At 52.6% G+C, this 13,479-nt stretch overlaps 1 protein-coding gene across 1 annotated transcript in view; it reads right to left on the minus strand.

The window, feature by feature from the left end:
• Positions 1 to 489: 489 nt before the first annotated feature.
• Kcnn4 (potassium calcium-activated channel subfamily N member 4) overlaps positions 490 to 13,479 on the minus strand; it is an 18,655-nt gene continuing 5,665 nt past the window's right edge. Inside the window, exons 3-10 of the mRNA XM_050127135.1 lie at positions 10,410 to 10,505; positions 8,062 to 8,483; positions 6,460 to 6,595; positions 4,261 to 4,371; positions 3,727 to 3,845; positions 3,461 to 3,530; positions 1,364 to 1,531; positions 490 to 1,011 (exon numbers count right to left, since the gene is read on the minus strand). Coding sequence (XP_049983092.1) covers positions 1,367 to 1,531; positions 3,461 to 3,530; positions 3,727 to 3,845; positions 4,261 to 4,371; positions 6,460 to 6,595; positions 8,062 to 8,483; positions 10,410 to 10,505 — 1,119 coding nt within the window. The 3' untranslated portion in view covers positions 490 to 1,011; positions 1,364 to 1,366. The remainder of the gene's footprint in view (positions 1,012 to 1,363; positions 1,532 to 3,460; positions 3,531 to 3,726; positions 3,846 to 4,260; positions 4,372 to 6,459; positions 6,596 to 8,061; positions 8,484 to 10,409; positions 10,506 to 13,479) is intronic.

Raw genomic sequence — 13,479 nt, forward strand, 5'->3', positions numbered from 1 at the left:
ACTTCAGGAGACTTGGATAGCATTTTTGTTTGTTTTCCATTTATTATCTGTGGGTAGTGGGTGGGTTGTGGTAGTCAGTAGGTACCTCTAGACCAAGCTGGCCTTGAACTCACAGAGATCCTCTTGCCTCTGCCTCCCAAGTGCTGGGATTAGAGGTGTGGCACCACAGATCCAGAAACAGAGCAGGGACAGCGAATGATGCTTAAATATAACAAGCATGGTGATTTGCATCTGTAACACCAGCTTCTCAGTAATTGGACAGGTAGAGATGGGAAGGCCAGGGGTTCAAGGTCATCCTTGGCTACATGAGTTAGTTTGAGGCCGGCCTGAGATGCTGAAGACCCATTTTCAAAACAGTTGGTGAGGTATTTGCCATCATACCCTGCTCAGGCTTCCTCAATAGATGGAAACTGAGCTTGGACAGGGCAAGTGCCTTCCATAGGAAGGTCTAAAGGACTCTGGTGTTCGGAAAGAAACGGCTGCGTCTGGCTTTGTTTACCATTTATTACAAAGTGTGACAGTGGACAGGTGAGCGGCAGCCACAGCCCTCCTCCCAGCAGACGTCTCTGCCTTCCGGGAAAGCGGCGTCTTCCATGGCGTCCACCAGGGGGCACCGGCTCCTGCCTCTCGGACCTGGTTCCTTCAGCGAGGCCAGCCCTCCGTTAACTGAAGCTTCCCAGCATCCTGGACCCCAGGCTACCAGTTGCCTCTCTCCCCAGGAACCTGTAGTCTAGCTCTAGGCACCTTCACCTCTGACAGAGCTTGAGAGTTCATGAACAGCAGCACAGCAAGAAGGCTTCTGCTGAGCGCATGTGTGAGGTGGTGGCCATGATCCCATCATGGTTGGAGATCCAAGCCGCTACCACCAGAGAGTCCACGCATCTCAGCGTGGGCCCGCTTTGGTCCTAGCATCTTGAAGTGCTTTATTCATGGGACTCGGTCCGAAGTGATAGGGAGGATGTTGTTGAGGTCAGTCCTGGGGTGCATAGCCTGATTCTTCTTCCGTGGGTGCTGAAGACAAAAGGGTGGTAGATGGGTAGTAGGTTAGAAAGCGCAGGGCAAGGACGCCAGAGGTGGAGGCTGTCGGAAGCCAGGTAAGGGAGGAGAGGGGGGTACAAGTGGACATGGGGACAGAGACCAAGCAAAGAAAGGGAGAGGGCCAGGTGAGAGGCTGGGACATGATTCAGTGGTAGAGCACCTGCCTAAAATCCCTCAGGCTCCCTTCCTCAGTCCAGCCCAGAACTCAAAAGCCCTAAGAGGTGACACAGCTTAAGAGAAAGGGTGACTTTATACATGGGCAACAAGCCACCAGGTGCCTGTCTCTTCCTTAGGGTTTTTCCTGGCTCAGTTCCTGCCCCCTTACCAGCTACGTGGCCTCCTGCCTGGGTTCTGGTAGCTGCTGTTGCTGCAGGGCAGTGCCCAGCAGCTCGGTCAGGGCATCCAGCTTGCCTGCCAGCCCGTCGATTCTCTTCTCCAGGGCCCGGTGCGAGGTGTTGAGACCCAGCTGCAGGTCGCACAGGATCATGTGCATCTGAGTGGAAGGGAACGCTGGAGTGAGGGTGTCAAGAGGTCCTGTCTGCTCTGCAGGGTGGGATGGCAGGGTGCGGACATGCCCTCTCTGGCCCTTGAGCACTGTTCTAACAGTATCTTCTGTGAACCTCTCAGACCTGGTGTTTGGCAGGTGCTGTTGTTAGGCTTAAGAGTCTCCTAAAAGTCACAGTGGCAGGGGCTGGAGAGATGACTCAGAAGTTAAGGGCATTGGTTGCTCTTGTTGGAGGACCTGGGTTTAGTTCCCAGCACCCCACATTGGGTGGTTCACAACTGCCTGTAATTCCAGTTCCAGAGGCTCTGAAGGCATCCAGAGGCAGAAGGCATACACATTCATACATACAGGCACAACAATCATACACGTAAAGTAAAACAAATCTAAAGAAAACTAAAGTCTAGGGGTAGGCATAGAATGTGGCTCAGTTGGTAGAGTTCTTGTCTTGTACTCCCAAAACCCTGGGTTTGATCCCCAGCGTGGTGATCTACATCAGTAACCCCAGCACTCAGTAAGTGGACAGCAGGGATAGGAAGGCCAGGAGTTCAAGGTCATCCTTGGCTATGTGAGTTAATTTGAAGACCCCCTTTCAAAATAACCAACCAACCAAACAAACAAACAAAAAACATGCCCCAGAGGGGGAACCCTGTTCTGGTGGAAACAGCATGGAGGTGTCACGAGAAGGCCCAACATGAAGTATGTGCTCATTCAGATTCATTAATCATTTGTGGAATTGGTGATGCCTGGCCTCCAGACCCAGGCAGCCTTATTCTGGAGTGGATCCTGGGGATCCTTGGGGGTCTGTAAGACCTTTTGTGTTTTTTTTTTGTGGGGGAGGAGCAGGCTGGAATTGAATTTACTGTGTTATTGAAGTTAACAGGCAGATGGAAGCTGCCATGTGGGCGCTGGGAACAGCAGTGCTCTTAACTGCTGAGCCATCTCTTCAGATCTAAGTACCCTGAATTTCTGATCCTCCTGCCTCTGCCTCCCAAACCCTGGAGGGCTGGGGACTAAACTCAGGGCGTTTCGCATGCCGGGCAGGCACGCATCCCCAACCTTCAGAGCTTGCTGCGGAAACTCTCCAGTTGGGTGCTCACACTGCATCCCTCCCACCTGTTCTGGCTGACCCAAGCCACCCTGTCCTTCCTCCAACGTGTCATGTTGTTTGGGGACCTGTGTCTTTGTGTTTACCATGGCTTTGGTGCCAAAGGTGGCTGTTTGAGTAGTGCTGGGCTAATGACAAAAGGCAAAGGCCATAAGGAAAGAGCAACACGAGCCAGGCCAAGGGGTACAAAGTCACCATCGCTGGTGGAGACATGGGAGCTGAGCCTTAGCTGCGCAGGGACCCATTCTACCCTCAGGCAGCCACTTCACAACAGCATGGGAAGTGGCTTTCACTAAAACAATGTCATCGCTTGTCATTGTGTCTGTCAATTTCTTTTCCAAGTTGGGCTTGTTGCCAGTGTTTGAGAGCTGTGTAAGTCTGCCTGGTTTTATTTGAATAAGAATTGCACCTGGAGGGAAATTTTATATATGTCCACATGTAAGTAATAAAGATAATTTGAAACCAAACATTGGCATTCTTTGTGTGCTTTTTTCTTACGTCTAAAAGGGAACGGTGTCTTACATGTGCGTAGGAAGCTTTTTTCTTCATTCCATAACCTCTGCCACACATCTGTGCGTTCCAGCCCCCTGCAGTGATTCCCTTTTATTTATTTATGTTTTTAACCTTTCGTTTTTCTTTCTTTCTTTTCTTTTTTCTTTTTCTTTTCTTTTCTTTTCTTTTTTTTTTTAAGACAGGGTTACCTCTTTTAAGACAGGGTAGACCTGGAACTTGCTCTGTAGACCTCTATTGAACTTAGAGATCCGCTTGCCTCTGTCTCCCAAGGCCTCCCGCACACCTCAAGGGCCTGGTACCTTGGAGATGTCCACCATGGAATTCACTTGTTCCCGGAGCTTCCGGTGTTTCAGCCGTACCTGGCGGAACCTGTGGGGAGGAGGATTCAATTACAACCCTGGTCCCTGATTACCTCAGAGAGTAGGGGTGAGGAGGGGAACAGTGCACAAAGGAGCAAATCCGGGAATCCAGGACCACCGACACTGAATCCCCATCCAGGTGGACAGGCCTGGACATGCACACAGGAGCCAACAGAGAGGTGACAGGGACCCCGAGAGACCCTCACGTGTAGATGGCGGACAGCAACTTGCGCTGATGCCTCCTGGCAGCTCGGGAGTCCTTCCTGCGAGTGTGCTTGTAGTACATCCAGGCTTCCTGCAGGAGGCGTGCTGCTGACTCCTTCATCTGATGGAGGCACAGTGTCAGGGAGAGGGATCCCTTGTAATCTGAAAGACCTGGCTTAGAGTAGGGGGACTGGATTTTTTCCTTTAGGGTCTTGCTATGTAGCCCATGTTGGCCTCAGTTTTACTGCCTAATTCTCCTGGGGTTACTGGCATGAACCTCTATGCCTAGCTTTAAGGGAAACTGGCTTTTTTTTTTTTTTAAATCAAGGTCTCCTGTAGCCCAGTTGGCCTTGAACTCACTCTGCAGCTGAGGATGACCTTGAACTCCCGATCCTCTGAATCCTGGGATTACAGGCCTGTACCACCAAGCCATTTATACGGTGCTGGGCATTGAACCCAGGGTCCCATGCACCCTAGGCAAGTGTTCTAACTACTGAGTTACAGCCCCTGTCTGGGTGCCCAGTACCCAGCCTCACCTCTTTGGCATAATGTATATCCATCATGAAGTTGTGCACGTGTTTTTCCGCCTTGTTAAACTCCAGCTTCCGGGCCACCACAGCCACTAGCAAGGCAGTGCAACAGACCCCCTGTGAGTACAGCAAGCAAGGCGTGTGAGGCTGTGGGACTCGGAGGGTCAGTCGTATGTCACCAGCTCCCTTCTGTCATCTCACAGCCACAGAGAGCAGGTACAACCACCATCAGAACTGTCTTTCAGGCTGGCCACAAAGTTCCCATCCTCCTGCCTCTAACTCCAAAGTGCTGGAATTACAGGCACTATCACTGTGCCCAGTTAATACAGTACTAGGGACCTAACCCAGGTCTCTATGCATGCTGTTTATTTGGGGGTGCAGAGTCACTCTATGTAGCCCAGGCTACCCACAAAGCTGCATCAATCCTCCAGCCTGTGCCTCTCTGGTTCTGGAATCACAGGCATACTCTGCTCATCACCGCCCCACAGCTTGAATGCCTCTTTCCTTAGACGATTATTTTGAAGAGGGGAGGTAGTGTAAATGCCACCAGCTGCCACCTGCAAAGCATCAGAGCAGAAACTGGCAGGGGACCAGTCTGCTACAGGGCCAGGCTCTATGACACACACCTGTGTATCAAGTGCCAGGGGAAGAGGGGACAGCACTGAGGCAGGAGGATCAGCCTATGTTACATGGCACCTTTGAGGCCAGCGTGGGTGGGCTACATGAGCCCTTTGTCTACCCCTCCACCCCCCCAAAAAAAAAAACAAAAAAAAAGGGTCATCAAGATGGCTCAGGGGGTAAAAGGCACTTGCCTCTAGGCCTGATTATCTGAGTTTGAATCCTGGAACCATTACGGTGGAAGGAGAGACCCCACCCCCTCGACATGAATGCCAACAGACATGCCCTCCCAAATAAACAATGAAATATTATTTGAAAATGGTGGTGTCTAGTCATCTCATTTCACGTTGTTTCTGTTTTTGGTCAAATGATACAGTCCTGAGGGTCCCTGACCCTTGGGAATATCCTTCTGGCCTTTCCTTTGACCCAAACACTCACTACTGTTTCGGTGTTGCAGACTCAAGGTTGAGGGACTCAGCGTGTGTGTGGGGGGGGGGCAGCATCGGAGCTGGGAGCTGGAGGCTTGGGTCCCCTGTGGGAAGGTCTAGACCAAAGCACTGGGAGCTGGGCCCTGAAGGCAGGGGCTGGGTGAGAGGAACTGGTGTGTGTGTGGGGGGGGGGGAGGATCTGTGGTAAGAAGGGCAACTGTAGGGAGGAAACAGCCTGGGGCTAGGAGCTTCTGCCTTGGCCTGGTGGGGCAGCCAAATGGTGGGGATCCGTTAAAGCAACGGTCCTCTAACCCCCGCTTCCTCATGGAGAGTCAGGAGGGGGCTCAGAACAGATGTGTAGGATTGGTCATAGCAACCGTCATCTCCCCCACCCCTCAACCCTCACCCCCTCAACCGTCACCCCCCCACCCCCTCAACCATCATCTCCCCCCACCCCCTCAACCGTCATCTCCCCCTCCACCCCCACCACCATCATCTCCCCCCAGGGCATTTACTGAATACTTCCTGTTTTGAGCTTTTGATATGATGTTCTTCATTTACTGCTCAACAATCCCACAGGAGGATGCTGGGACTGGGACCCACCCACTTTATAGAAGGGAACACTGAGGCCCAGAAACATCAAGCAGTTTGCTTGAGCTTCCAATTGGCAAGGAGCAAAGTGGGGTTCGAATCTATGAAGGCTGGTCTCCAAAACATACTCCAGGCGATGACTCTATGCCCAAGGGGAGAAGAGGAGACTGGATCCCTTGGCTCAGGAAGGAAAGGCTGGGAAATTGGGACCTGGGTCTGAGGAAATGGAACCTGGGTTCTAGGAAGGAGTAAAGGGCAACTGTCTCTCAAGAGAAAATGGGTTTTTAGTATGTCATATCCAGCATGCTGAAGGCTAAAGCAGGAGGACTGAAGGCTTGAGGCCAGCCTGGAGTATATAGGGAGGTTGAGGCTAGCCTGGGCTACTTAGCAAACCCAACCCCTAACTTAAAGGAGGAGGAGGATAAGTGGGGGAGGGGTTCTGGGTATCTGGATCTTGAATAACACCCACATTCCTCAGGGACATCAGGGAGAGCCTGTGTTGGTTCACGGTTTCCCAAGCCGTGAGGTTAAGCAGCAGGCAGGGTGAGGGGGTAAGAGTGGCACTCACCATGACTCCAGTGCACAAGCAGACGATCTTGCCCCAAATGGTGCCAGGTACCACGTCCCCATAGCCAATGGTCAGGAATGTGATGGGTATCAGCCACAGCGTGTCTGTGAGGTGCCCGGTGGCATTGACAGCCTGCCTATGGGCAAAGGGAACTTAGTTCTGAGACCCCAGCCTGGGGGTGGTGGTGCTCCCAGCTCCTACCTCCCCACTCTTAATCCAAAGAGGCACCCGGATGGAAAGCCAAAAATGCAGGTCTTTTTCTCTTCCATGTGACCTGGCTCAGATGTTCAACCACTCTGGGTTGCAGAAATCCAGGTCTAGAATCCAAATCGTGTGGGGACAGTGGCTCTCAGCCTGTGGGTCACGACCCCTTTCTTGGGAATCGCTTATCAGATATCCTATATATCAGATATTTACATTATGACACATAACATATAACTGTAGCAAAACTACAGTTATGAAATTAGCAATAAAAATATTTTTATGGTTGTGGGTCCACCACAACACAAGGAACTGTGTTAAAGGGTGGAAGTGTTGGAAAAGCCAACAGCCACAGATCCTAGATCCTGTTTGAGCTCAGCTAGGCAACCAGGGCTGCTAGATGCAGTGTGTGGGGGCGAGGGGCTGAGCCTGAAGACCCAGCCTGAAGTGCAGTGGCCAGGCAGGCTCTATCCAGAGGAAAGAACACCTCTAACACCCACAAAGAGGTTACATGGCCTTCAAGTAATAGATCAGGATCAAAATGATTGATCTCTCTTTTGTCGTTTGTTTGTTTTTGGAGTCAGGGTTTCTCCATGTAGCTCTGGCTGCCCTAGAGCTCACTCTTTAGACCATGCTGGCCTCAAACTCACAGAGGTCCCCCTGCGTCTGCCTCAGGAGTGTGCCACCATGCACAGTTTGGGATTGACCTCTCTTTGAAAAGAAAAGAAAAAGCTTGTCCGGAACAGGACATGATGGCGCACACCTGTAACCAAGCATTCAGGAGGCTGAGGCCCTAGGGTGGAGAGTTGGAGCTCCAAAGGTTTATCGTTGTTAGGTTGGAAACTCGCGTTTGCTGCAGGGCCCTGTTGTCAGCTCTCACACACACCACAGGCTAGATTTCTCTGTAAGGGAGACAGTGAGGCTCTGTGGAGATCCCATCGAGCCCCCATCTATTTACAGTTGCTAAGCAACAACTAGGGACTGCAGGGAAATCCTCTGCAAAGTGGTTCCAAATGTCTGCTTTCCAGTCACAGCAAGCACTTACTGTACCTGCTAATTTGGAAAAGCTGTTCCCTTTCAACAAGGTGGTTACTTAGGATTGGCCCTATTACAGAGTCTTAATCTGGACTCAGCATGAAAACCACAGGGTGGGGTTGCCTAGGGGCTGTGTGTGTGTGTGTGTGTGTGTGTGTGTGTGTGTGTGTGTGTGTGTGTTATAGGTGGCCCAGAGGATTGGTTGGGAACGACCTATTGAGGGCGTAGGATTTCCCAGCCAAGAAGGACGGACGGACGGAAAGTGTGAGCCCGCCCTGCTGATGTTGGCTGGCCCACAGCCTTGCAGCCTGCACCACCATACCCAGCAGGCCCTGATGTCCCCTCCCTGTTTTCCAGGCCCCTCACCTCTCAGCCACAGACAGCACCCAAGCTGTGGTGAGCCACAGGCCGAGCGTGAGGCCCAGCAGCAGGCGACCCGGGTGCGTGTTCATGTAGAGCTTGGCCACGAACCAGTGGCGGAAGCGAACTTGGTTGAGCGCCCCGATGCTGCGGTAGGAGGCGTTGAGCAGGACGCCGCTGCGCAGCAGCACCGCGCGGGGCACCAGGTAGAGACGGAGCAGCATGGCCAGGGACAGCAGCGCCTCCCCTTCGCCCAGGAAGCTCGGCCAGGGCTGCGCGTCGGTGGCCTCCCCGGCCAGGACGCAGTGCGGGCTCCTCAGGGGCACCGGGTGCACCCCGCACACCAGCAACTCCAGCAGGATCTGCGCCACTTGCCGCCGGGTTAGCGCCACCCTCCAATCCCGGAGCCCGTTGTCGGTCATGAACAGCTGCCAGGAAGGGGCAGACAGGGGAAAAGAGAGGGTCAGGTGCAGGGCAAACGGTGGCACACCCGGCCTGCGCCCTGAGATAAGATATGGGGGACGCCCTGGGCCTGGAAAGGATAGAGATAGCTGCACAGGGCGTGGGGCTGGTGGTGGTGTGGGGGGAGGGCAGGCGTCGGGAACCCAGCAAGCTGTCTCTCCACTTTCTCCACTCTCAAACTCTCCTGGCTAGTTGTGGCTCACTTGCAGAAAGTATACTCCTCCTACAAGAATTAAGTGCCTACTGTGTGCAATGACAACTTCTAGACACTACGAATGTGTAGTGAATGAGACAGAACCGTCTTCCTCCCAGGGCTTAGTTTCCACTCCTGGGGGCTCTCCTCCACTATGGCTCTGGAGTAAGGCCACTGGCAGAAATAATAGTCACGGCCCGTGGGATAGCTTAATGAGAAAAGGCACTTGCCACCAAGCCTGACTCCGAGTTCCATCCCTAGGACCCACTGTTGAAGGAGAGCACTGACTACACAAAGTGCTGTAACTTTATGTATACACACACACACACACACACACACACACACACGCACACACACACACACACAAATGTAATTATAGTCAAGGATGGGTTCAAATTCGTGATCCTCCTGCCTCTGACTCCCAAGTGCTGAGACTTCAAGAGGGTGCTGCCTAGTTCCATTTATGCCGCACTCTGGATGCCCCAGGATTGCTCTGACCCCTGTACATGTGTCCCAATAAATGCCCACAAATACAGAGTGAGATTCATGCACTATACTTCCAATCTAAAGATCTGGAAACTGAGGCCTGGGTCTCACAATAGGTCAATGGAACAGTGGGCCCAGGGCATGAACAACTCTGTGATTCCCCTCCCCCGCAATAAAACTCTTCAGCATGCTTGACAAGTACTTTATCATGGAACCTCTCCCCTAGCCCTCACTGGGGGACTCTAAGCAGGGGATCTACCACTGAGCCACATCCCCACACCTCACTGGGGGATTCTAGGCAGGGGCTCTGCCACTGAGCCACACCTCTGGATCTCTGTTATATTGCTGTATCCCCACCTATTGCAATCCCAAGTCACCTAACACAACATCCCATATAGTGCCAGCCCCTAAAGTCTCCATTTCTGTGTGATTTTCCCCCCTCCAGACTCAGCAACTCTTCTTAGCCATCCTTAAACTCTGATCTCTCTGAGATATAATCCCATTCCCATTTCCCCAGATCCTTGTGCCCCACTCCCATAGTGTCTCTCAGCCATGTACAGTAACACTCAGGGAGACACTTGGGTAAAAGTACACATTCTTTTGGGGTCTGTGTAATGGCTCAGCAAGCCAAGTCCTTTACTTCTAAACCCTATGACCCAAGTTTGATCCCCAAAACCTACAAAGTAGAAGGAGAGAACTGATTTGCATAAACTATCTTCTAACTTCCACTTGTGGGTCCCTATAAATAAAGTTAAAAATTTAAGCATACACTATTATTCTCACTAATAACAGTTGTAGAGAAGTTTGGAATGTAACTTAGTGGTAGAGCCCCTGCCTAGAACCCTCAGTGAGGGGTGGGGGTGTGGTTCAGTGGTAGAGCCCCTGCCTAGAACCCTCAGTGAGGGGCTGGGGTGTGGCTCATTTACCAACATGTGCAAGGTCCTGACTTCAACCCCCAGCACCAAAAATAATAAAAGAACAAAACAAAACAAAACAAAACAAGGGGTTTTGGGACCTGGAAGGGCAGACAGGATCACCATCCCTAAGTGGGCAAGAAGCACAGGGGCATAGATCAGATACCCCAGCAGAATCTGTCTGTCTGTCTGTGCTTCACTCCGTCCCAGCGGGCAAGGGCATAGACACATGCATTTCAGGGCAGGAAAAGGAGGTGGAATACACGGGGAACCCAGCTGAGGGGTAGGACCCGACTTACCTGCACCTCCTTGGCATGGAAGGCCACAATGAGGCAGAGGAGGAAGACAGTGGACAGGGTGATCAAGCACTTAACTAAGAGCAGGTACAGCACCCACTGTGGGAGGACAAGAGACAGTGAGTGGCACTTCAGGCCCATCCATCTCCATTCCCCTCTTTCAATATGGCCGCCTTTCTCCATTCCCAATGTTCTGCCCCCCCAATCAGTCTCCTAACAGGATGTCTCAAACACTGTTCTTGAATCTAGTGTGGTGGTCACGCTTATAGTCCCAGCCCTCACAAAGTTGAGAAAAAAGGGTGTCTGTATCCATACCTGGGCTTAAATAGCAAAGCCCAGCCTCACCCTGTCCCCAATCAGACAGCCATATCCCAGATTATCACCCTCTACCCTCCACTCTCCCAGGGCGGGAGGGGGTGTTTGAAACCCACATCCTTTCCCTTTCCCTATGAAGAGCAGTTCCTCATTTGTGTGTACATGTGATGTCCAGAATAAGACATCCACCCACTCGAGGATGCTCCTTCCCTCTCCAGCAAGCAGGGCTTACCCCCAAACCCCAGTTCCAGAAAAAGTGAGATTGTCACTCAGTCTGCCAGAGCAGAGAGATGCCCTTCCTTGCTCTCATCTGGGGAATGAGTCCCTGAGATCCCCAGCCCTAGCTCCCAGAGGGGCATCCAATCTTGCTCCTTGAACCCCTTCTTCTCCTCTCCCACCACTGCCCCTGGTTGTAAGCCCAAGGCACACAGACACACGGGGTGGGCGGAAGTTCAGGGCCTATAGAAACCACCAGAAGTGTTTTTCTTTCTCTTTGTGTGGCAAATGCATTGGAGGGATTGAAGCCCAGGGAAGAAGGAGTTTGAGAGCTGGTGATGAGAACTGCTCAAGTCCCTAAGATAGACGATGGCTAGGGAAACAGCTCTCCAGGGCAGGGGTTCCCCGATTCCTTCCTTGACCCTGCACCTGTTCCTCCCTAGCCCTCTACCAGCTTCCTTGGCTGGGCCTGGGCCAGCACCCCGCCTCCGAGCAGGGGAAGAGGGCCAGTTTCCTGCCCCTGGGGGCCTCCCCCCCACCCCTGCCTGAACAATGGTGCTGTTGTCCCCAGCTTTCCCCTCCCCCTTTATCCTTCCCAGGCTCGCGTGGTTCAGTTTTTCAGTCTGCTCCACTGCCCCCTCAGACACCAGCCTTCAACAATGCCTCACCTTCCCACTTCTCCACCTGGGTGGGGTCTCTTCCCTCCCTCTCTCCTGAGGATTAGATTTTGTGTATCGTGACAGGGTGCCATGGAGCCCGGCTGGCTGGTGCTGCACTTGCTAGTTAGTCTTCAAACTCCTCATCCTTCAGCCTCTGCCACAAGGGAAATGAATCCTCTAGTCCCAAGCGGACAGCCCTGTCTCTGATCTGCCCCCATCCTCCACTCTTCCCCCAGGGAGGGTCTTGAAGCTCACATTCTTTCCCTTTCCCTAGGGAAAGTAGTTCCTCATGTGTGTGTACACGTGATGTCTAGAAAAAGATCCAGCTCCTAGGCATGCATCATTACACCTAATTCGTCCAGTGATGAGGATTCGAACCCAAGGCTTTTTGTATGTTGAGCAAGCACTCTACAGACAGGGCTACTGCCCTTCCCTGGTGTGTGTGTGAGGGTGAATTCACAGAGATCCGCTTGCATCTGCCTCCTGAGTGCTGGGATTAAGGGCAGGCACCACAACATCCTGCTTTTGTATGGCCTTTCTACAGCCCTCTGGTGTGTATCTCTCCAACTGGGGTTTTTCAGTGGCTCTGGAGCCCTGTCTTTGAGGCTCCATCTCTCTGACCCTTCCTGTGTGGTCTGTCTCTGCTCATCTTTCCCTCCCTGTCCACCTCATCCTCTCCACTTCACCTCATCCAAAGAGTTCTCTTTCCCTTCCTCCCTAAGTCTTGGCACCTGGCCCTCCTCCTGAGCATCAGGTGTCTTCATCCTGTCAAAATAAGTTTGCTAGCTGGAGTTGGAGTTGGCAAGGGAGACATGAATGTCGCCAGGCAGCCATGGGAAGAGAGCGTAGGGCCGGATGTGGTGCGTTTGGTAGAGGCTTGCTTAGCACGCACGAGCCCTTGGGTTCAACCCTGTCTCTCTGTAAACTGAGTGTGCTGGCACATCCTGTGGTCCCTGCACTTGCACCTGCTGAAGCATAGGCAGAAGGAGCAGAAGTGCAAGCTTGTCCTTAGCTGCGTAGCCAGTTCAAGGCCAGACTGAGATGAAGGGGGGCGGGCCTGGGGGCGGGGGGGGGTGGCTGGCTCAAACAAACAAACAAACAAAGGTAGGAAGAAATGGGAGGATGCTTATGGCCATGCATCTGAACAGATGGGGAAACTGAGGTTCAGGGAGTTGCACCAATCCCCTGATGGTATCACAGCTGGAGGAAAGAGCCTGGACAGGTGAGATGAGAAGGCTGAGGGTAGATCTCGGGGAAGGAAGGACCCCCTGTTTCTTCCCATCTGCCAGGACTCCCAGGTCCCTACCTCCCCTGCTGGGCGCGGCGCTGGAGCGTGGGAGCGCCAGGCAGGCCCCAGCCATGTTTCCTGTTGGCATGGCTCTCCGCAGCCCCACCCCCTCGAAGTGGCTGCCCTCTCCTTGGCCACTTGGCTGAAGGAAGCTGGCCTGCTCTGACCCTCCATGTGGCTGCCAGTCACTTCACAGTAACTGCCCCCCAACCCCCAGTCCTCAAATACAGTCTGAGCACTGGGGCCCAGAAATTCTCCTGAGGAACTTCCCATCTGCTTTCCCACCAGCAGACCAGATCCACAGCCCCTGCCCCAACTTTCCTGTTGAACAAGTGTTTGGCCCTCAGGCCACAGACTAACCCTTGCCCTCCACTTTCCAATGCCACTAAAGCCACAGGCCTGACCAAGGTCGGATTATCCCAGGGGCTTGCTAAGGCATGTTCCAGACACACCTACACTCCCTGGTCCTCCGAAGGTTGATTGGTGGCCCTATACACTTTCCCAATTCCCCGTGTTGTTTAGTTCTCTCGGTATTTTGTTTTTTAACTTTTTTTTTTTTTTTTTTTTTTTTTTTTTTTTTTTTTTTTTTTTTTTT

This window comes from Alexandromys fortis, unplaced genomic scaffold (assembly GCF_014885135.2).
Source record: "Alexandromys fortis isolate MF-2015 unplaced genomic scaffold, M_Fortis_MF-2015_v1.1 scaffold_262, whole genome shotgun sequence".
Lineage (NCBI taxonomy): Eukaryota > Metazoa > Chordata > Mammalia > Rodentia > Cricetidae > Alexandromys > Alexandromys fortis.